Source organism: Lepisosteus platostomus, chromosome 10 (genome assembly GCF_059453375.1).
Source record: "Lepisosteus platostomus isolate fLepPlt1 chromosome 10, fLepPlt1.hap1, whole genome shotgun sequence".
NCBI classification, from domain to species: domain Eukaryota; kingdom Metazoa; phylum Chordata; class Actinopteri; order Semionotiformes; family Lepisosteidae; genus Lepisosteus; species Lepisosteus platostomus.
This window is the reverse complement of record NC_142620.1, coordinates 8,761,924-8,785,938: the sequence shown is the minus strand read 5'-3', so window position 1 is coordinate 8,785,938 and position 24,015 is coordinate 8,761,924. Positions and strand designations below refer to the sequence as shown.

The 24,015-nt window shown below is 40.1% G+C and overlaps 1 protein-coding gene across 2 annotated transcripts in view; it reads right to left on the bottom strand.

Moving 5' to 3' along the window:
• esrrb (estrogen-related receptor beta) overlaps positions 1-24,015 on the bottom strand; it is a 70,242-nt gene that overhangs the window by 18,407 nt on the left and 27,820 nt on the right. For both annotated transcript variants that reach the window (XM_088647942.1, XM_088647941.1), the window contains exons 3-5: positions 14,610-14,726; positions 2,120-2,230; positions 1,432-1,593 (exon numbers count right to left, since the gene is read on the bottom strand). In XM_088647942.1, coding sequence (XP_088504068.1) covers positions 1,432-1,593; positions 2,120-2,230; positions 14,610-14,726 — 390 coding nt within the window. The remainder of the gene's footprint in view (positions 1-1,431; positions 1,594-2,119; positions 2,231-14,609; positions 14,727-24,015) is intronic.

Here is a 24,015-nt window from a genome sequence, read left to right as displayed (position 1 = left end):
CCACACCACATATATTTCAAATGAGTGCATAACAATTTTATTTTTGCATCAAAATTTGATCCAAACTGATTAAACTTTTCCTTCCAAGAGTGAATACCTTAGAAGGCTAATGAAATACCAGATCCACGATCACAATTTCTGACACGGGAAAAAATAAAAAAACATTCCCATCAATAATTCAATATCGCTCATTTTGTACAGCGTTCCTCTCGTCTTTCAGCGAGTGGGCCTTCCCCCCTCTTCAGAGCAATTCTGCACTGCCACCCAGCCCAACAGACCGTCCCCATTTAAATCAGGGCTTCACTCTGTGCATTTAGCCGCAGTTTATTGATTCGACTTTTTAAGATGACTTTGATTCTCCCCCAGGTGCACATTGGCAGCTAAAGTTAATTACAGTCCTGGGGGGTGGGGTGGCACCACTCAGGCGTTTTAGCATCCCAAAGAGAGAATCCAGGGGGGCGAGAGCAGGAAGGCCATTAAAAATACTCACTCATCACCCACTGCACTTTAACTCCAAATGGGCTGTGTCAAAGCTTTTTTTATGGTGGAGTTTTATTACACTAGGCACAATATCCACAATTAAATGATATCCTAACTGCATAAGAGGCTGAAAGCAGTGGTTTATAACTTACAAGGGTTATTTGCTTTACTTTAACTATACTCATCCAATAAGAAACCAGCTTCATTTTTCTAATGGTCTGGGGCTCTCCCATTGGGCATATCTGCCTACCATAAGCATTACTAGCTAAGTGATCACAGATTTAAGGGATGGGTGACCACAGTTATAGCCTTGATAAGAAAAATAAAGGTAGGCAAAAAAATGCCTATAATGCATGTAAGAAAAGTAGAGTATATACATCTATTAAATATATTGTATATTCTGTATGGATTTGGGAGCTGTGGCAATTTGGAAGCTGCAGAGGAACAAGTTGTGGTTAATACAGCACCTTCATGAAAAGAACTCATCTAAATCAAGGAAACAGGAATCAGAGAGCATAAGAGGAATCTGCATGGAAGTGCATTTAAAACCAACAGTAAGAGGCATTTCTTTACCCAGTGGTTTGTGGGAATATGGAACGAGCCACACAGCCTGGTTGTGGAAGCCGATAGCAAGGCTTCTTTCAATAAATGTCTGGATGACATCCAGATAATTACTAACTGCCAAGCAGCCTAGATGGGACGCGTGACCCTCTCTCATTTGTAGGTGGTAGTTCAGCTCACAGTCATGTATAAAAAAGTATAAACACCACATTAGCGTTTAATGTGCATCATGAACATATTTGTAATGGTTTTTGTGTCCCATGTACACAGTATGTAACTTTTTACAAACAAAATGGAAACACATTTTATTTTATGGTACGTTGGTAATGTAACGACAGTGTATGTGTGGAAAAGATGCAGAAGGGAGCTGAATGACAGCCTCTGTCTTACCTGGGATATGTTTTGCCCAGCCGATGATGACAACGAGCTCGCGGTCAGCCAGGTCACACAGTGTGGTCAGAGCCTTGATGTCACTCTCGGGCATCGTAGGGTCTGGCATTGCATAGATCTTTTCTGGCTCCGCCACCAGGAGGTGAGACACGATTTTTGTCACTGACAGAATAGAAAGAGCATTGTTGCCAGGCGGTTAGCTACAGTGCAAAATGGCATTTTATGGCATTGCAGATTTCAAGCACATTCAGGATGGTTCAGACATATTCTGTAGTGGCAGGCTGAAAAGTAATCCCTCACAGAATAATGGGCATCACAGGATTGATTCTTGAACACCTCAATTTAACGTACATTAGCAGGTACTGCAGTAGAGAATGGGAAATTAAAAACGAGTAATCATACTCATTTAGCTCCAGCTACTGGATCACATCAGGAAAGGTACTGACAGTTGCTTTAGTGCATTTTCCTTTTCTGCAGAATTTAGGAGATCAGTCTAAAGTTTGTTTTAGACTGATTTGCAAAAGTTTGATTGTAACCAGGTGTAGTTGTGAAATCCCTACTGTTTCAGTGTCTCTTAGCATGCAGGACACGCGAATCTCCGATTCAATGGCGAGTGCATTTTCTTTGTCAGCTGCATTGAGGTGCGCAGCACGGGGACAGCGAACAGGACAGGAAGCACAATACCCACATGGTTTCTTTGCTGGTGGCGGCAGTGTGAGGCCCAGGTATGCGCTGCTCTCGCTGTCCATCCTCCGCTTGTACTTCTGTCGCCCCCCTCGCACGCGGTCCAGGCGCACCCCTGCCGCATGGGACACATGGGCCTGTTAGCTCTCTTACTCTATTGGGACGTGTCTTCAAGGAAGAGATCTTGCTTTGCGCAGGTAGAGAAATAATCGACAGTGCCAAGTCATATTCAACTCCCCCCCCCCCACCCTCCAAACAAGCTATAGCTATAAAGAATGAAATTATTCACCAGAGAGTCAAGTTATGTACAGTTAATCGATTTCATTTCAGGCATTGCATTAATTGCAGGGCTGAGCAAAGGTTTTGTCCTTAATTTTATGCTAAATGAAAAAATCAGTGGAGTTCCCGAAGATACGGAAGTTCTTTAAGGTCTACCTCTGTGATACACTTTTCTTTAATCACTTTACAGTTTCTGAAATGCTGTTTTGCTTGTGCAAATGTTGAGAGACACACGTTAAGCATGATTTAAAACATAACATGATTTCGTAAAACCAATTGATGATCACAACCCAGGTCAATTGCAGCATCTCATTAGGCACGATAAATCAGAGAACTTATACATTTGATCTTAAGTCACAGTTCTCCAGTTTTACAGCTGAGTAGAAAAATATAACACCAGCAGATATTTCAATATGGCTTCTTCTTTGCCTCAAAAAAGAAAGGAAGGTGCATAGTGCAGTTTCACATTTGCGCCAGGGCAGACGATGTTCATTTGATGAGGGATGAAAAAAAAAATAGATTTAAGGCAATAAAACAAAAGTTTCCAAAAGCATATGGTCAATTTGGAAGAAAAAAGGAAAAAAACAGCAAATGTCAAAGAAATGAGTGCTCTCCCATATGTGTAACACGCCTGGTTAGTCTATTGTGACACACTGAGGCCTGGCAGACTTCTAAACATATGAATATTTAACGCGGGGTCAGTGATCTCACAGACTGGGATTCTAATTATTTCTCTTTTTAAGAAAGACAGACAGAATACTAATGAAGTGGCAGGTACACAACATGCCACTTGTCCTGGTATGTGTAAAATCACGACACTGTAACAGAAAATGGAAGCAAAGGCTATAAATGCAATATCCTGTATATGCACAGAATACAGATGTTCTGGTAAAAGAGTAAAGCTAGTTTGCCTTCGAGTACCAATAAAATTATCTCATTTTCACTCAATCTAATAGAACATGCACAGTCCTTATCATCCAGAAACACTGATATAATGCCTCTGTCCTGTTCTGAAGAAAATAAAGAAATGCCAGCACGATCCGTAACATATGTTATTTATTATCTAATTACAAGATAAGGACACATTTCAATTTGTTTTTTCTTAGAATTCATTTTTTACTGTGTGACAGTGTATCTCACAAAGAGCCTTTACCGTGATTAGTTACCAGGCTTTGATTACTAAGGTGAAAGCTGGACATCTGAGATCATTCTGGCAGTCTAGATGAGTGCATCTTACAAGGCGACCCTGAGCCAGAGAAAATCACAGCACATTAAGAAAACCTGATAAATCATTCTGAAAATCAGAATCCAAATTCTCCTGAACTCCTGAAAACCACATTGAATCTCTGTAGCATGGGTTCAATTCATCTCTGAAGATGCACTCATGAAACACTCCCAAAGCAATCTTGAATTGTCAGCATTACCTCATTCTTCAGGATGAGGAAACGTTCAATGACCTCTTCAGGATTCTGAATGAACTTTAAGCACACGACACCTTTATTGTGTGAAAATTAAAGTGATGTGGTTATTTTGTGAGCCACTGTAATTGTGTGACATGACTTCGGCTGAGTGGTCAGTTTACAGAGACACGAAAACACCTCAAATTTATGAAAAGACACATTCGGTAGGGCTGTCTTCCTGCATTCCGTGACACTGAATAAACTTTCCCAAATAAAAAACACAAATGAAACACTTTTGCTTGGCTCTGCCTTTTTAGATCAAAAGATTGATTGATTGTGCATCTGAAAGATGCACAAGGATATAGAGTATGCTGAAAGACAATGTGTCCCACAGCCACCCTTTAAGAATTATTGCAATGTACAGTAATTCATTCCAAATGTATTTAAGAGTGCGAGAAGGCTTAAAACAGTTCTCTTTTTTTAATGCTGCAAAGAAAAGAACTGAAATAAATGACATATAACGGTGGATAAGTTATAACATCTTAGCAGAGCACCGTGCCCCAGAGACACCACGGCAGTAAGACAAGAGGACATCCCCCTGTGTGGATAGATGTGTCCGTGTCGTGGGTTCCAGTGCTAACCTGCGATGGAGACGATGCTTGAGCACTTGCTTAATGATTTCATCACTTTAGCTGGCACTGCGGGTGTCAAAGTGTAAAATGTGGAACTACTGCAAATTAGGCTAATGTGATTCCCTCCCGACCCCCCGATCGTCTCCTTGGCTCGTTCTGTGGTTCCAGAGATCACAATCAGAGGTCGCCGGAAGTTCGCAAGCATACTTGGGAGGCAAAAGCAAATGAAAGCTTGTGATTGGATTAGCAGCAGCACTGCACTGCTGATGTTTGGGGATTTGACACCTTAGTGTTTTTACATCTCCAGATTAATAATAACCTTTATTTTATGTAGTGTCTTTATCGCAGAAAACACATACTCCTCCATTAAACCCAACTGTCCCCTAATTCCAGTAGACTGTCACATGATACATTAGTCGTGATTCTTTCATGGGAATTGTCAACACTCTTGTCACACAAAGAAAATGATAATGATGGTTATTATTCTTGAAATTTATTCAAATAGGTGAATGAAAGACAAAGCTTTTAGTTTGTCAAGTTCAACTTGATTGTGTGATAAAAGAGTAACACAATCTCAGGTGATCAGAAGAACTGAAACAGCACAAGGATTTAGTTTGAAGAATTCAAGCTTCTCAGTCACATTTCAGGATATCCAGTGGAATAAGATATTCTGACAGGAACAAGCAGCTGAATTTCATTTTTGAGTTTCTTTCACTCTTCTCCTCCCCAAAAACTAATTACAAGTAACTTAGCACACTTTTACAACTAACGAAAAACAATCTTTCATGATATAAGACATATTTGAAAGTGTCTCCTTAAATAAAGCCTTTTCAGTGGTGAATTTTCAAAGGACTGAGTTCTTCCTGGTCTTTCCAAATAACAAGAAGGGGATTGATTTTTCTCAATATTTTAGTACGCTTTGGTAACCATGGCGAAATAAATGTCCCCTAATGGAAAGGGACGGTATTTGGGATTAGATCAAGAATAGTGCAGCAGCAACAGGCATCAGACATGAAGCAGAATACATTTTGCAAGATGCAGCATAGGAGAAATATGAAACATTGTTTCCTATTGGGCTACCATTTTGCCTTTCATCCTATAAATTGTATGCATGACCAGGTAAAGCAAACTGTATTATCTTGTAAGAGTGGAATCATGAGATTTCTGGTACTTATAGAAATTCTTTGATTCCCTGGAAACACAAATCTGATTAGGATTGTCTTTCAATTTCCTGACACTGACAGCCCACTAACCTAATTACCCACAAGTCTCATAGGGGACTTATTCTTCCCAGCAAACACTGGGAGATCATTTAAGGGCTGCTAGGTCACAGCAAAATCAAATTTCTCTGAACAGCAATTTTCATTTTTACATTGATAATCACAGACAGACAAAAAAATAAACAAGAATTGTAATTGGGCATTTTCTCTTTCAGCAGGGATTAGGGGACATGTTTTAATTAATTTGTCTATTATGACATTTCTTCTTAGGATTACATAATTAACTTGGGGCACATTCTCCATTCAGCCTTAATGTATAATATATACTAAGTTAGACATTAGAACAAATTTTCATAATCTTATACCTTTTTAATCAAAGTAAAAGAAGGAAGTTTTTCTTTGCTGAGAAGTAAAATCTGTTTCTGTATCTAGCTCCCTGCTAAAACTTACTGAGAGTGTCTTCATTGAACAAGATGATCACTTTAGAAAGTTTACCATCTTTACAGATTTACAGAACAAATCTATGTTATTACACTGTAATTAAGCATTAATAAAATTAAATATAATAAGAGTTAAAATGGATGCAAAGATCCACTCCAATACCAGACCATGGTTTCTTACACTGTTGCCAAAGGCAATTCCAAACAGAGCTTAGGTTTACAGAAATCCTCCTCACCAGTTTTGACATTTTATTTGTGTACTCCTTAACAAGTGTCTAACTGACAACTGGAGGCCCAGTCCAGGCTTATAAAAAATTGTTCCACTGCTTGCATTTAGTCATGTGCCTGGGACAGCAGGCAGGGCAAAGCCAGCATAAAGATTCCAAGGTACATCAATGCCTGTTTTAATTAGAACAGCCCTGCCATAATTAATAGACGCTGACAAGCATTTGAGGTTGTCACCAACCCGTTTCGTTTTACAGCAAAACTGGGTCAAGTAGCAATTCAGGCACTGAAGTGATCATTTACCTTTTATTTTGTTTTAATTATGCATATTGTTTTTCAACATGATGGGAGATTTAACGCATCTGCCCATTGTAACCTGCTCCTTTATACTCATGAAATGATTTCTGTTTTTGTCGGACAAAAGCAATCAAGCCCAAAGGATCTGTTTTAGTCGTAGCCATTGTAGGACTCCGAATGTTTCAAGACCTGCTCAAGCGGGTCTAATGAAGATAAGATAAGATCACTTTATTGGCCATATACAATTTCTTGTATTAGGAATTTGTCTTTTCGCATAACTTGCTCTCCATGAGACACACAGACGGGGAGAGAAGCTTGGGGTCAGAGCGCAGGGTCAGCCATTTACATGGCGCCCCTAGAGCAGTTGGGGTGAAGGACGGAGTAGGATTCCTCTGCCGGCCGTGGGATACGAACCGGCAGCCTTCCAGCCACAGGCCCAGATCCTTAGCCGCAGAGCCAGCACACCAAAGTTTCACAAATGTCCGAAAAAGTGTTATCTGCTCTAGAGCAACAGATAAGTTCGCTTCACCTGTAAGAGCTGCACTGATGCGGTTCAAGAAGGTGTTACAGTATTGTGTTTCTCGGTTACGATATGGAAAGTAAACAGACAGTCTTCAAGGGCTAAACAATAGCACGAGCGCTGTTAAACTGATATGCTTGCCGGTTCCCCACCGTACTGCTCTCAGGCTTTGGTGAAACAGGCTTGGGAAAGGGGGGGGTGAGTGGGGACCCATCGTTTCTCTGAAGTTCACATGTCTCTCTGCCGTGCTTCCAGGAGTCAGAGGGCTGAGGGGTGAGCTCAGCTTAATCAACACACATTCTTCTTTTTTCCAGCCCCGCCACCGCGATGCCGCGGAGAAGAGCGTTCTCGAGTGTCAGCCCTTCAAAGTGGCGCTGTTTGAGGGGGGCTTTGAGCAGATGCGGGGAGGCGTTTGCGCGGGGATTAGCACAGCCCTGCGGGTTCTGCCAGCTGACCTGGTCTCCGCTTTCTCTCCAAAAACAATAATAATCCCCTCTGGAGCGCACTCCTACAAAAGGGCCTGTCTTCACTCACTTTGTGTCTCGGCCAGGGGGGGGGTTATTTTGAGCTTCTCACCTGTTCTGGGTGTCTCTTTCTAGGGAATGTGTCAGAATGACTGGGATGGTTGGCAGTGCCATGGGGAGCTTAAGGGGACCCTATTTTAGCTGGGAAAATCAGAAGGCTGCATCCTGAGGCATGGCCATGCTCTCGTTTCAAGGCTGCCGCTACTAAACCCCGTCAGCAGTATTTCAAAGGGCCCCCTCTTGCCAGCTTGGTGGCTTGTAAGCTTGTGATAGCATTTGTCTAATCACAGGGTGTGTGTGTGTGGGGGGGGGGGGGGGGGGGACGTTAAAAGTCTGCCTCACACCTGCTGCCCCTAATGGGCAAAGTAAAAGACATAGAGGCCTGTTGTTCTCTGCTGTCCCGCTGCAGATGAGGCTTGACAGCACACTAGCAAACCGAGCCAGGGGTGATGCCATCACACCGGATACCCTTGTGTTTCCCAAAGACAGCGGCATCTCCAGTATTTGTGTGCCAGGAGTATTTGTGTGTTAAAGCGGAAAAAGATTAAATGTCTGGGGGGGGGGGGGCTGCATCTATTTAGTAAAACCAAATAAGAATGATGTTTTAGGAATACTACAGTTAATCACTTCCCTCTCCCCTCCCATGCGTAAAACTTGTATTTGCTCTTACAAAACTGAATGTCTGTGTTGGCTTAATGGATAAAGGATTATAACGTGTTCTTATTTTGCCTCTCCATTCAATTAAGCAATTGCCATTTATACTAGATGTACAGTACACTGATTCACGTAGAAATCTGTAAGTTGTTAGCTTCCTGGTTGTCGATTCCCTGATCATATTAAAAAGCGGAACTGTTGTTGTTAGGAAAATATCTTTTTCCACTGTTGTCTCTGTCCCGAGGCTCAATTTCAGTGCCAGAAGCATGTGAGGACCCAGAAAATGAATTCTGCAGGGTCAAATAATTATCGTTGCCTTTATGTGTTAAGCACTTGTTTTACCAGTAGACCCAGACTCCTGGAACTCTGTCACTATAAACACGAGTCACCAAGTCCATCTCCCATTAGGAGTGATTTATTGTGTTGCGGGGGGACTGTAATTCAACAGCGCAGCTAATCCCTCACTCTCATGAAAACACGTGTTAGCGCCTGTTGCAATTCTCTCACCTGTCCGACCGCAGAAGCAGGCACGGTCTTCTGGTCAGCAGGGCCCCCAGTGTGGGCCACTGGACTGCTCACAAAAACGGGGCTTTTAGACAGAGCTTTTGAACGGGTTATTTAAAATGTCATTTACACAAAGAGACCTCAGTACTAACAGTAAAAGATCTAGATTTTGTCCCCAGATGGGGCTTAAAAACCAGCTTCTAGAAGAGGTCACAAATAGGTCTTGCTTTCTAACAGCAGTGATACACTTCATTTTGACAGTGGGCTATAGATTTCTCTTTGTTTCTTTTCTTCAAAAGAAAAATTGTATATTCATCCTTTGAAAAAAGAAAGTGAAAAAGTTCATGTTAAAGCAATACATACGAAAATTGCTTTGGAGAAAGTGTCTGAGTTTTTCTGTTAAATCAGCAAAATATTAATGGTACTTTTAAAATAAAGCATTGGACAAGGCTTATTTGAGTCAAGTTGGGAGGGTGAGGTCTAGTAAGACTTAGCAAGACCTAGCAAGAGGTCTTGCACTTTTCTTTTTCTCTCTTACTTAAAGAAGAAGCTAGTGTTCCACACACTCAAACGAGAGCAGAATATGTAAAGTGTATGCAAGTGGCTATAGCACCTGGTAGGCAGTTCTTGTAAGATCTCAGAAGCACAACAGGGCTTGGCCTGGTCAGTATTGGGTTGGGAGGTTTGCAAGGAAAACCAGGTTGCTTCAGTGTGTGTGGCGTTGGTGGATCAGTTGGGGGCACACCTCCCCCTGAATGAGAATTTCCAAACCAGTGCCCCAGTACTCTAGCCAGGGACACTGCTGTGGTAGGTACTGTCCTCTGCATAAGATATTACACTTTGCAGCTACTGGTCATTACATATCCCATGATACTGGTTGTAACCCTGGCCTCCTTTTAGTTACCCCTTAATTTAACTGAGGAAATACATTTTGTCTTCTCCACTTCATCTGCTCTATAGTAGTAGATGACCGAGCTAATACTGTACATTAGCTACAGTAGGTGGGTGCTACACTTCAGTGGTGATGAACTTCTTGTCCTCCTATATGAGCAGTGGTTTGGGACCCTTTGTGATGAAAAGTATTATTTCAATTCAATAAATTATTATTATCATCATCCTTCGGCAGGGACTGAAGCACAATGTACATCAGAATGCAGAACTAAGATGTTTTGCAGTTTGCATTGTTTGTAGGAGAACGGAGGGGAAGGGGGACCGGCTGATGCCCAGCACTGCAGATGTCAATATCTGTTTCCTCCCCCCTCCCCGGCTCAGCTCTGATCTCAGACCATTGATCAGAAAATAAACCTGTAACCCCTGACATCTGATTCCCTTATTGATCGCTTCCTCTTTTTGTATGGCATAGGAAAAACAAAGGAAAAAATAAGCTGCACAACGATGTCTGCAAGAAGATCCTTCTAAAATAGATTGTTGATCTCTCAGCAATATTGCAGGGCCCTTCTTTTTAGAGATCAAGCTGAGCTACCTCAATGACTGGAAGCAAGTTCATCCTGGGATTAACATATCTTTTAATGAGAAACACACATGCCCATAAGCAAATTCAGCCAAAAGACAATGGTGTGAGTTCTTATTCTGTCCCTTTACCCCTCCCCCGTTTCCTCTGTGATAATCATTTTGAATTTTCTATTCAGAAAGAATACTGCAATTCAAAAATTGTTCCTACTTAGTAAGAAAATGACACGTACATGAAAAAAAGGACATAAAAGTCGTGAAAAAGGCCCGACACCACACTGCAAGCTTCTAATGTGACAATTTAATGTATATTCCCTTTAAAAAAAGACACTTAATATTATGGTGGTAGGCGATAAGATAAATTCCTACATTTTAGTTTGTTAATCTGATTAATTTCAGCAATTCATTTTTTTACTAGCTTATTATTATCCTCATGCCCTGAAGAAAGGGCACATTTTTTAAACTAATGCTGGCTAGACAAATTCATTAACACCTCCTCCTACTGCCAAAACGTCTTCTATTTGACAAAATCCTTTTACATGTTGGCCTCTTAGATAAATGCGTAGTGAACGAAATTGCCCCGCACACTATATTGAAGTCAACAGCAGCAGGCTACCTCCTTCAAGCTGTAAAGTTATAATTAGGTGTCATTTTTTCCATACAGTAGGTGACCTTTCCCACTGTAATGAACTCCACAGAACTCACTGCAGCGAGGAGTCAGTGCTACAGCACAGAACGTACCATTTAAGAAGAGCTCACTGGAGAAGGACCATTTATAGCAGGCAAGCAGAGACAGGGGGGTGATTCAGACCTCCTGCTCTACCCAGTGTACGTGAAAACCTGTTTGTGTACAGACAATGAGGCTCTGTTCCTGCATTGTCCTTTGCTGTACTCATTGATTGACTCACACACACTCGTCCTTGCATTAAGGAGAGCTAGACTGCGTTACGCCTTGTGCATTTCTACGCGATGACCATTTTAATTGCACTGACAACCCAAAAAAACTCTCTGTGGCGGCACAAGGCAGAGAAGAAATGCCTCCGATGCGAGTGTCAGTACTTCCTGGATGGGAAGGGAAGTGGTGAAAGTCCAGCAGGAAAGGGGTGTTTATTTTCCATGACACTGACGGCAGCACACATGAATGTAGCTACCACTGCTGATGTCATCGTTTTCCAGACTCGGCTTCCTTTAAGTTTCTTTAAGAGTCTGAACTGGGCAGGCGGCAGCTGATGTTAAATAAATTTGACCTTTGAGTCAAACAAGAGGAGTTAGTCTTCTACATTTATATTGCAGAAGTCTGCATTTCTCTTCACTGCTCTTATCTGTGGGATTTTTTACCCTCTAACTTTTAAAACAGCTGCCTAACCTCTGAAAATTTAAAACAAAATCACACCCTAACCATAGTTTTGAAAATGTACTCAATATTTTGGCAATTCACCTATTAAATCAAGAATTTTTAATTTAAATATCGAGGTTAGTGATATCAAATTAATTAATCTTCCTTTCCCTTGAATGGAGTTACAGAATCTTTGATATTTTCTGGATTGCTCTTAAAACCTTAATCTCTTAAATTCTGTGTAGAGAGAAGAGAAAGAGGTGACTCAGAAGTTACACAGACAGGATGGAAGAATTTCTTCAATTGTTTCTCAAAAAGTAGAACTGATTTCTTTGACACTGCAGATAAGGCCTTCCTCGGAGACTAAGGCGCAAAATCTATAAGGCTGTAATATTTGTAGGACAGTGGTTTGTTGTCGTTAAATTTGTTAGTTTTGCTGGCCAGACACCAATACAAGAGTCTGTTAATCATAAAGCAGGTACAGAACAGAAACATATAACAATATGCAAAGCTTTGCTACTGTATATACAGTAGGAAGAAGTCAAATGCTTCCTTTCACATCACTTTTTAAAGTTTCCTTTGCAAATGAACAACAAAAAACTCCTCTCCCTTTTAAAACACTATGTACTGTTGATAAGTGCAGTGTCTTTGTGCATTTCAAAGAAATTAACTCCATCTTCTCTCTCATTTAAACATCCGAACATTTGTCTCCTCCCTTTTTTGACCTGACACTTGTGATTCATTTATGGCCATTCCTACCTATTCTCTGGGCTTTTTATTCCTCCAGATAATATATTTGCATTAATATTTCATTAGGTAGTAATGTGATTACTTGCTCATTCTGCTACTGGCTTTTAACATGCGGCTTGCTTTATGGAGATTTCGTTACCATTCAGGGAATCATATGGATTGGTTATTAAAGACCTGATCTGGGATTAGGAACAGCTGAACTGTAGGACTGTTTTTTTTCTTTCTATGTACATTGTTCTTCTGTTTCATCCATCGCACTAGTGAATCCTCAGATAGGATATTGTGTTCAGTTTTGGTCACTAATATGCAAAAAATATATTGCTGTTTTGGAATCAGTTTAGAGAAAAATTATCATATACATTCTTGGGCTTAAAGAAATGTCTTACAGTGACAAGACAGATGAACAGATTACACTGTGAGAGAACCTGCCTCAAGTACTCAAACTCCTCAAAGGAGCCAACAGTCAATCCTATGGACTTCCTCAGAATCAACAGGGTAACACCAGCTGGAAGTCACAAGTGGAAACTACAGAGAAGTGCATTTAAAACTGACAACGGGAGGAACTTTTTACATGAGTAATTGTGGGCATCTCTAACAAGCTACCCACGTTGTTATGGAGGAAACCCGTGTTTCTATTAAGGAACGGCTGGATGATATCCTCAACTCCGACACTAAAAGTCAAACAAGCCAAATGAGAGAAATATTCTTCCTCTTGTTTGTGAAAATTATTATATTCATTCTTATCCCAGCAGAACAAATCATTATAAATTACCCTGCAGCACTAAATCCTCACTTTTGATTGAGGCAGATAGTTACTGGTTTCACTTGGCTACTTTATTTCAATCCAAATCGTATAACCTTGATCATCACTATTGGAAAAAAATATAAAACAAAACATTCAGTCACAGCTGCGTGACTGTCATATTTGTAAGAATGGCGGGAGGTTTATTTTGAAAAACAACCTTTTTGGCAAAGTCCCAATGGCAGAGGTGATGGTTTTTAAGTCAGTTGCAGCCTTCAAGCGGCAGAAAATGGAAAAGATCTGAAACTGAAAGTTTGGATAATCTGTAAATAAGGTGGTTATTCACCAATACAGAACCATTTCACAGTATTAAGAGGTATGCAGCCATAGTCAAAATCTGGGAAATGAGTAACAGTGGAGGATCTTTAACCAAAAGGCAGAACATCTTTAATGTGGAAGCAAATAATTCCTAAATCCCACCATTTTAAGGTAAAAAGAAAATGAAAGATTCTGGATGCTAAATGAAATTCTTCTTCAATCCGAGTTTGTGTGTGGTATTGTAATGCTCAGAACACTGCCAGACACCAAGGCCAAGAGGCTGTTTTTGGACAGCGCAGGAGAACAACAATAAATGTTCCCTTGAAGAGGGAGGCCTTACCCACGGGGGTGTTAAATAAACATGTTTCATTTCCCCGAAAGCCACATGTTTCACATTATTCATGTGTTTTTCTTTTCTAGACCAACAAGTCAGAAAACAGTTAAATAAAAATCCCATTAATGTGCAGAGCCAGGTAAAGTAATTCCCCGAGTTGCTGCAGTGCTGAGCTCTCGAGGGGAGCTGAGAGAAACTGAGCTGAAAAAATCCATTGGCAGCATGTTTAATTGTCACTGAATTCCCAGTGGCCTGACTTTAAAAAACCATCCACAGGAAGAGAGCAGAGATGTTCGGAAAACATTTAGCAGATCAATATGCATAGAGAGCTGAGACCCACTCCAGTGTGCACTGAGGGACTCGGGTTATTTTTTTCCAGTCGGAATACTGTTACACTTCTATTAGTCAGACACAAGGATCGACCTATTCAGCATTTTTTTTTTGTCCCTACCAACTGCTCATTGTTTACTGCTGTCTTACAGAGCTGAAACTCACTTGTGTTTTCCAATCTGTGGCCAACATTCCTCTCACTTTGGCAAGGCACCATGAATGTGCCACTAGGGCACATTTTTGAGATGACATCACACAGCCTTGTCTTCACGAATGGGAGTCTTTGATCTGATGTGAAAACTTTTTTTTTTCTCTCCAGCCGCAAAAGCGAAGATCATGAAACGTGATTCGTGATTCCAAACCTAGCGAGTTTCAGTGGGCAGCGAAACGGCTTCATCTGCCAGGACAGCGATCACCCGCCCAGCTCTCTCTCCCGGAAATAATACACTGCTTGTTTCAGGAATCAGTATGACAGAGAGGAAAAAACAGAGAGATAAAAAGAAAAGAATGTAGCCTTACCTTCTTTCAGCATCCCCACTTTGAGACACTTCATGAAACGACAGGCCTGACAAGACTTACGTCTTCTTTTTGTGATCTCACATTCGTTCGTGGCGGGACAGCTGTATTCTATGTTACCTGCCAGAAGAAGAAGATTTGATGACCTGAACTGACTACTTCTGGATAATGATGATTAATAATTTCCACATTATTACTGCAATTACTCACTGGCACTTATTAGTAATAATGATTGTTTCCCTGACATTCTAAAATCAATACTAATTTAACAGTAAATTAATATTCTAAAAAATGAACAAATCATGATGGTACTATAATTTATATTCAGCTCTAATGTGGGCAAATGTACAGTATGTGTGCCACTGTCTGTGCTGAAATGTGTTAAAATGCAAAAAAAAAAATTAAACAAATAATCCATAATCCAAATTTGTGGTTTTTTATGGGTGATCCTGCTGAAGTACATTTTGCATTGCAAACACTCTTTTGTAACACACAAATGTTGTATTTTAACATTGACTTTATTACTTTATTACTGTACTTTCCACATTCTATCCACATTCTATCCATTTAGTATCTCCTCCTTTTCAAGGATTATTCCGTAGAAAATAAAACGTTGACTTTTAAACATGTAAGCATGTAAATAAAGTCACAAAGAATATACAAGCGCTGTTCGGTCAACACATTAAAACCAAAAACATTTCTCTGGAAAAAAAACCAAGTTGTCCTGCAATGTACAGTGCGTATTCATGTGCTTAGAAAACAACAATGAAAAAAAATCAGACCTAATAAGCACTTTCGCTTAGTTGTCAATGCAGAATAGCATATGCAGCTTAACTAGCACAGATATGGCAAAAAGAAAAATGACTTAAGCATGAACTTTTTGATTGTAGGAACATTTTTATAAAATTCTCTAGCCAAGGATTCTATTGTCTTAGTAAGTACGGTGAACAGAATGTCTGATTTAGTTTACACCTGCAACATTTACCCAACCACCTGCTGTCTCTCTTGTTATTTATGAATGCCTCTGCACTGCTCTGGCACTGGCCCTTTGCATCTCCTTGCTTTTTTTTTTCCATAAGGCTGCACATGTTTTAGAGAAACTGCTGATTTTGCTGTTACGCAACTGTGTTAAAACTGACGAAGGCCTTTGGAGGTCTTTCATTTAAGTCCATTGACTGAAAACAAATGAGATCTTTTCAAGAAAATGCAAGGGAAAAAAAAGTTTTTTTTTCTTTTAGTTTTGCTACGATGCAACTGTTTGGCGCAGTTACATGTCCTGATCCTGGATTTCTGCGCTCTAGGTTAACGAGCATGAATAGGAGGCTGAGGTACACAGGTGAAACATGATGCCGTGTTCTTGCAAACTGTGGAGACACAATTTTTAACTCCTCTTAGAAAGTCTGACTGAGCCTCTTGGGAAGGACTAAATGGAAACAAACCCTGGTTCTGCCAACCGAGATCTGAAACAGAGACAGATAAGAAAGCACTTTGTGTGTGTGTACGTGTGTCAACATCTGCCTATATAATTACTTTGATGTAGACTGTGCGGTCCACGATAGTAGAATCTAAGACAAATGGAGATATACACCTTGCAAGCCATGATCCAAGATGACTTAAGAATCAGGAGAGATGCATGTTTTTAATTTACTTCAGATGAAACTTTAAACGCGGATTTGTTCCATTCCAGAGGGTTATGACTCTGAAAGTCCGACATTCAACTAGACATACTTAAATAAACACTTCACTCTGGCCTTCATTGATAATGTCTGTCCAGGCATCCAGGTGTGTGCATGTCTTAACTGTGAGGGCGGTTTCGCAGCTCTGTGGATGAGCTTCTCCAGTGGCAGTACCAAGATGCCTCAGGATCAGATCTCTAAGTAACTCTCAGACATACGTGGAGCCTGCATGTAAAGGCTGGAGTCAGCTCTGCTGTCATTTTCACGTGTGCAGTGGTGCAATTTAAGATGATGCTTCTGGAGCCAGAGGATCATGTCTTACTGATCGCACAATGTCGCTCTCTTTCTTCAGCAATCTGATACATCTGTCAAAGAGCCATTCTCCAGAATATGGTGACCTCCTGAGACACCCTGCTGGAACTGTGTGGAGGTACTTGCAAGACCTCAATGCAAATGTCACTCTGCGTCTGTTAAATTAGCCTAATTAATTCAGAGCATGTCTTTTCTCAGCCCACCATTCCCTAAGATCTGAATTATGTTCCTCACTTCACAGGAGATCTCCTGCTTCGATAACCTAGCAGGGAAATGTGGACATATGGAATACGCAGACTACATTATTCTGAACAGAGCCTTGAAGATGTATTTTTGCGGTTATTATTTCCATTTATTCTTCACTTCAAACACTTTAGGGGCTATATTATTGTTGTCCCAGTCTCATATGAGAACAACAAAACACAGAAGGACCTACAAAATACTCAAGCCCATGAAATGGGTTGAAAGAAACACAGCATAATGACTGTGCACACTGCATACTTTGCATGGGAAAGTATGTAAGATGAGGGCATTTGCATCTTACCTTTGTAGTCATAGCAATAAGGGAAATTACAAAATGTAGTAAAACAGCATTAGGTTTTGCGAATACAATTTTAATTTAATAAGACTGAGCTCTCATAGGTGAATCATCCATCCATCCATGTTCTAAACTCTTTATGTGCTATGGGGTCACGGGGGAGCCGAAACCTTTCCTGGCTCAAGGTGGGGTACACCCTGAAGGGAATCCAGACCATCACAGGGCAGGCAAACAGACACAAACACACACTCACTCACACCAGGGCCACTTTCCCATAACCAATTAACTTGCTAGTATGTCTTTAGACTGTGGGACAAAAGTCACGTAACTGCAGGGACAATGTAACAACTACAAACAGCTAACACCCCAGGAATTGAACCAAGGGCCCCAGCACTGCAAAGCCACTATGCCGCCACAGGCAAACAATTTTCCATTGTGTTTTAGGAAAGAGCGATCAAAGAAATCACACATCCAAGCACTCGGAAATCTCCAAAACTAATAGGAAAATCTACCCTGTCATGCCTAATGCAGTATATGAACTAGGCATTACAGTATCATGCTCAGTGATACTGTATTGCAAACAGTATACTGTATATCCGGTGCACACAGGGCTTATGGTGTTAGACCACATAGAAATACAGTAGAAGATCCTGGCAGTGGGCAAGTGGTCATGCCAGTCACAGCAGTGCCATGCACACCCATAGGAACACCTGGACAGACCAAGGGACGTCTGTCACAAAACGAGGCTCCATGCCTGGGCTATGGGGACCAGACACTTGGGCAGGGTGGCAGCAGGGTTTATCCCAAAAGATTCCCATGAACAGTGATGGGAGTCTACTAGCAGAATCTGTATGTTACTCTGTACCCATATAGTGGTAGGAGCTGTGAACTCCTGCTGAATTCACATGCTAAACTCTAACCTACATGGTGGCTTAAGCACAGATGCTTCTCCCTCCCCGTACTGAACTCCCCATCTTCTGTACTAAAGTCCCTGATGGGGAATGTTTACACTAAACTCCTGATAAGGAAGGAATGTTTTAAGTGCTTTCTGAGTCCTGGTGTTTCCTGAGAAAGCTACTGTACCTCAAAGACAGGAGGGGGAGGGTATAGAGAAAAGTATATATAAGCCGTGTAGAGCCATGTCCCCTCTGAGCAATACAACAATAAGCCTGAAATGTGTTGCTCCTTGTATGCATACAATAAAGCTTGGCTTGATGACCGGACACTTCAGGCTCGAATCCCTTGGTTTCTACAGCAGAAAAGCCAGGATTGTTGGTAACATTGTCATGAAAGGAGTTGCTCAGGGTCTTTGGTATTTTCAGCACTGACTATTGCTCAGGTCCACATTGTCCATCCAGCTTTTGCTTGTCCAGAGTTCCAGTCACATTTTGCTGAGTAGTCAAATGTTTGTTTTAATAAAAAAGAACTTGAACATTGTTTTGAAAGCACTTTATACCCCACATATGCTTCCTGTGTACATCATAAAGTATAGGCATATTTTTTATTTTATTGCTCATGGTATTTTTATTTTAATCGGGGCTTGCTTAATAAGAAAACTTGCTTGGTGATAATTCACTCAATGACACAAGATACATTTATACTCATACTTACAGAAGTTAAAGATGAGCATTTCTATAAGAACCTTATGCACTGAAGAAAATCCCTGGATTTGTTTTTTACTTTTCTGTTGCAAATTTCCATTTAATTTTTTTAATTTTAATAAAACAAGTATATGAAAGCAATTTTGAGTAACCTGTATACTTAATTAATTCCGATTTCCATTGTAGTCTTAATCTAGACATCATCAGCACACTCCAGAACACCAAAATGACTTTTCCTACTTCTCCTACATAGTTCTAAGAAGCTGTCATAAGAGCACATGAAAAATTAAGTTTAAGTTGTGAAATAAAGGTTACATTGCTCACAATTCTCTGACTACACTGCTGTGAAAATATCATCTTAACACATGATGCAAGATATATTGAAGAAACATTAAAATTCCGTAAATTAAAATAGTTTCTCTCAAGATTATCATGCTGTCTATACGTACCAAGAAGCCAAATCAGTGGAAGGAGTTTTCAATACCCCCAAAAGTTTTAATTTAATAATTAAATAGCTGTTAATTTATTTTGATTACAGTGCTGGACAGAGGAGAGGATAGACCTACACTACAGACCATGTAATAACAATCGGAGACATTTGGAGTTAGGAGCAAAAATAGATCTGTCCTGGCTGGAGAACAGCTGAAATGAATTCTGAAAATTGAATATAACGACAAGAGCCTTATGTCCGGGATTCTTTCTTTCTGGTGATTAAACGTGCAAAAGGTTCATTCAGCAAGATCAAGAAGCCATAAAGTTAAAATAAGCATAAAAGGACTGCCGCTTGACTGCTTAGCAGGGAAGTGATAGAAAAGATCATAGTAGCCCGTTAACCCTTTGAATTGCTCTTTAACAGCTGCCACAGGACTCATTCAATGGTGCTTGGAAGTAGTTATTGGCCCTAATGCTACCCTGTGTTTGGTAAAGTACGTTCTAGAGCACTGCTTAAAGGAGACTTCTGCTGCACCATTTCAATACAAGCAAAAGATCACAAATGCTTCAAAACCTTCCCTTCTTGTGACTGGGATGTTATTGTAATGTCAGCCCATTCCTTTGCCACTTTTCCTGAGCTGGCTTAGTAAGAATATCCAGGCTCAGGTGCTGGGCCACAAGGAAACAATATGTGAGAACAGAATACAACACAAACTAAAACAGAAATAGGAGACAAAAATTGCAGAACTTTCATAGTCACATCATTTAATTCCTAAATTAAAATAGCCTTAAGTAAGCTTGTTTGTCGAAACCCTCAGACCACAAAAGAGAAAGAACTATTCTGCCTTTCGTAGATTAGTGGCTAATTAAAGTACTTCGATATTAATCTCCAATAAAGCCAGAAAAATCACTTCTGTGCTTTTCTTAGCCTCTGATGTGAGACCTTAAAAACATAGTGATAAGGTACACTGATACAGATTTTTTGACTGTCCCCTTCCATCACCCTCTCCAAGTTCTGTAATTATATTAACTCTACTGGACAGATCAAATCAAAAGTCCACATACATTAAAAAATTAGAAACACAGCCCATATATGGGCTGCACGTCATATATATTCAGACACTTCTCAAAGGAATTGCCGTAAATGAAGATGTGAAAGTCCAAAACTGAGCCCAATTTGCCTGTTTCAGTGCTTTAGAAGTTTAGTAAGTACTGTATGTGCCTTTCCTATTACGCTGTTACAAGCAATCCATTTGCTCTCCACTGTACAGTATGTTCCAGACTGTTCCTCAATGTGAGCTTCGGACAGTAAAATCAACTGGCACACACTTCTACAGTATATGTTGAGGCTGATAGTTTTATTTCTCTACTGCAATACAGTAAATCCTTATGAAACACCAGTTATAACACAGAAAACCTCTCTCGGTTTGTGGTTATTAAAAATGTTTCTTATAACCCATTGTCCATAGACGTATATCTGAACAATTGACGTACAATCACAATAATAAAATCTAAAGTCTTCTAGATGTTAACACATAAAAAACAAAAAAATAAAGTGATCCTCGATCACCTGATGCCAACCATGATCCCACAGATACTCTCTTAGCCTTCCATATGGTGTCTGCATGCTCTTATACTGTAGTCACACACTCATGGGTTGCACTTCCATCCTTTTAGACCAGCTCCACACATTCCTACACACAGGAACAGCTGGCAACACTGTAACACTGTAGCCAGCAGCCATATCACCCTGCAACTCACAACTGGCAATCCACTGAAGCTCAGCAGGTGTGAGCCTGGTCAGTACATGGATAGGAGACCTTCTGGGAAAAACTAAGGTTGCTGCTGGAAGAGGTATTAGTGGGGCCAGCAGGGGGTGCTCACCCTGTGGTCTATGTGGGTCCTAATGTCCCAGTATAGTGACGGGGACACTATACTGTAAAAAGGTGCCGTCTTTCTGATGAGATGTAAAACCGAGGTCCTGACTCTCTGTGGTCATTAAAAATCCCAGGGCGTTTCTCAAAAAGAGTAGGGGTGTAACCCCGGCGTCCTGGCCAAATTTCCCAATGGCCCTTACCAATCATGGCCTCCTAATAATCCCCATCTATGAAATGGCTTCATTACTCTGCTCTCCTCCCCACTGATAGCTGATGTGTGGTGAGCGTTCTGGCGCACTATGGCTGCTGTCGCATCATCCAGGTGGGGCTGCACATTTCATGGTGAGGGAGGGGAGTCCCCATTAACTGTAAAGAGCTTTGAGTGGAGTGTCCAGAACAGCACTACATAAATGTAAGCAATAATTATTAAAACTAAAGAATAGTAGATTTCTTCTGTAAACCCTCTGAAACCTGAGATATACTGTATTCACAGAACATTCATTTCATACAATGTTATCAACTGCTTCTTGTAGAAAAGTGTGAATATTTGCTCTAGCAATCAACTGATTTGTTGTATGACTGACACAAAAAGTATCATCTGACTTCATAAAGAAAATCCTACAAAGTCTAGGTAACTGGGGAATCCATGTCGGCAATTAAAAAAACGTTACTTTTCTGAAGCATTTCTTAATGGAGATTTTTGGATATGGTTCAACTTAATAGTGAGTGAATTGTTGTTTGTTTTTGAAATGTCTGCATTTTTTTGCAAAAAAAAAAACATTATTTGGCAGTAAAAGACTCACCTTCTAAGATATTAATTATACTGTTATGACTTTCACTGGCATCAGATCATTCTCTTTTAATATCTAGTGATTTCACTGTGCAAAACTAGTTTTAAAAATGTTTTTAAATCTATATGGGTCTGAAAAGTTTTCTCACAGCTGTTATTTTATTCTTTTATTTTTAAATATATGATAATATGTTCTGATGTTCTGATTTATGTAATTAATAGCCAATCAAAGTTATGACCACCAGAAAGATTTACAATATAAAGTACAAAGGATTACATTGTATGCCCTATATCCAAATCAACCTAAAAAAATAATTTGTTTTGTAAACTCTTATTATGTTGACATATTTCAAGAGGCAGTCATGAAAGAACATTGTTTTGTTTCTTGTCTTTATAAAGGGTTAAAGAGTGACTGAAATCACAATAGTAAGTTTATCTCCAATAGTAAAGGTTATGTTGTTAAACCAATAAAAGAATTAGAGAGGCAGAAAAAAAGACTTTCTTCTTGATATTTATCTGTCTCAATTTGTTTTATGGATTCTCAGGATCTGTGCCAGGGAGTTGCAGAGAGTCAGTTCTTGTAAGTAAATTACAGTAAAATGGCAGGTATTTCTCATCAAAATCTAAACCGACTTTTACAGGATACTGTCAAGGCCTGTTATTTCTAATGAAAAAAAGAAGTGCATTTGGAAAAGTTTAGGTTTTTAGGAAAACTAATTTGACACCCGGATTAGATATCAAGGGGAAAAACCAGAGCCCAGCCACCGATTTGTGTTTGTGATAGGTAGAGCACAAGAGGTGAGGAATGAAGGAGTAATTTTGGAGAAATGTGGTTGGGTTATTTTAAGGATGGATGATGATAAAGACTGACTTTAATCTGTGACTTGACTAATGTAACTATCTGAAGGTGTAAGTTAGGTCCAAGGGGTTTTTGGCAGATGAAAAGGTGACAGAAGATGGATTTATTAAATGGGAAAAGCATGTGAAAAGGAAAGCCCATTAAGATTTTTTCTTACTTAGGGACACTGTAATGACAGACCCCACAGGTAGATCAGAAATAATTCACAATTAAAGAGACCTTATGAAAACAATCAATGTTAATCTCCACTAGCTTGTGCACCAGGCCACAACTGCAACACAAAAATAAGCATTTAATTTCAAAGTGTCTCTTTTAGATATCAGAATTCCAGCAGTGTCATACATTTCCTCAGATTGCCGAAGCACATGGGTTCGTGCTGAATGACAGACTTGTGACCTTTCCCATTCATTCATTTTTTTAACTGCTTCATCCCGTTCTGTGGCTGTCCCGGCAAGCAATGGGCACAAGTCGGGGTACACCCTGGATGGACGCCAGTCCATCGCAGGGCACCCACAGACACAGACACAAACATGCACACAGGGCCCATTTTCCCAGAAGCCAACTAACCTGCTAGTACGTCTTTGGACTGTGGGAGGAAACCCACGCAAACATGGGCAAAACATACAAACTCCACACAGACAGCACCATGGGTCCAGAATTGAACCCAGGCTGGCAAAGCTAACCACTGAGCCACTGTGCCAACCCCTGACCATACTATAATTTCATTCAAATCATATTTTGCCACAATGAACCAATCAATGTCCATAACTTATTAACTTTTTCTCAAGAATTCTTGTACCTTTGATATCCAATTAAAGTGCTAGTGTTGAGTCTCTAAGACTCCAGTTGCTTGTAAGAAGCCTTCACTTGAAATGGAAAGTGTGAGAGAGACAGTGAATTTACTCAATGAACTTTTGAAAACTTGAATGTACGGTAATGAGACCTTGAATATTCTGCTGTGAGTTTTTCTATCTATATACAGTATGTATATTGAACAGTATTTGGTCATGGAGAACAACATTTTGAATGTTTAGCTTCAATGCAAACAAATTCTGATTTTTGTTACACCTTCCCAAGTTGCTAAATGACTCAGATGTTGCCTCATCATAGTATACTTTCAAAATCGTATGCATTAAGATGCAATTGCAATAGGGAACAATTCGCCGTAAGAACAAACATTAAGATTCTGTGCTTGAAAGCAACAAAATGCAATCACTGTCTTCCATCACAGCTCATTCTCCATGAATGAAATGAAATCATTAAGGAGGAATATTAGAACTTGTCGGGCTGCAAAGGACTTTTCACACTAAAGGTTTCACCCAAG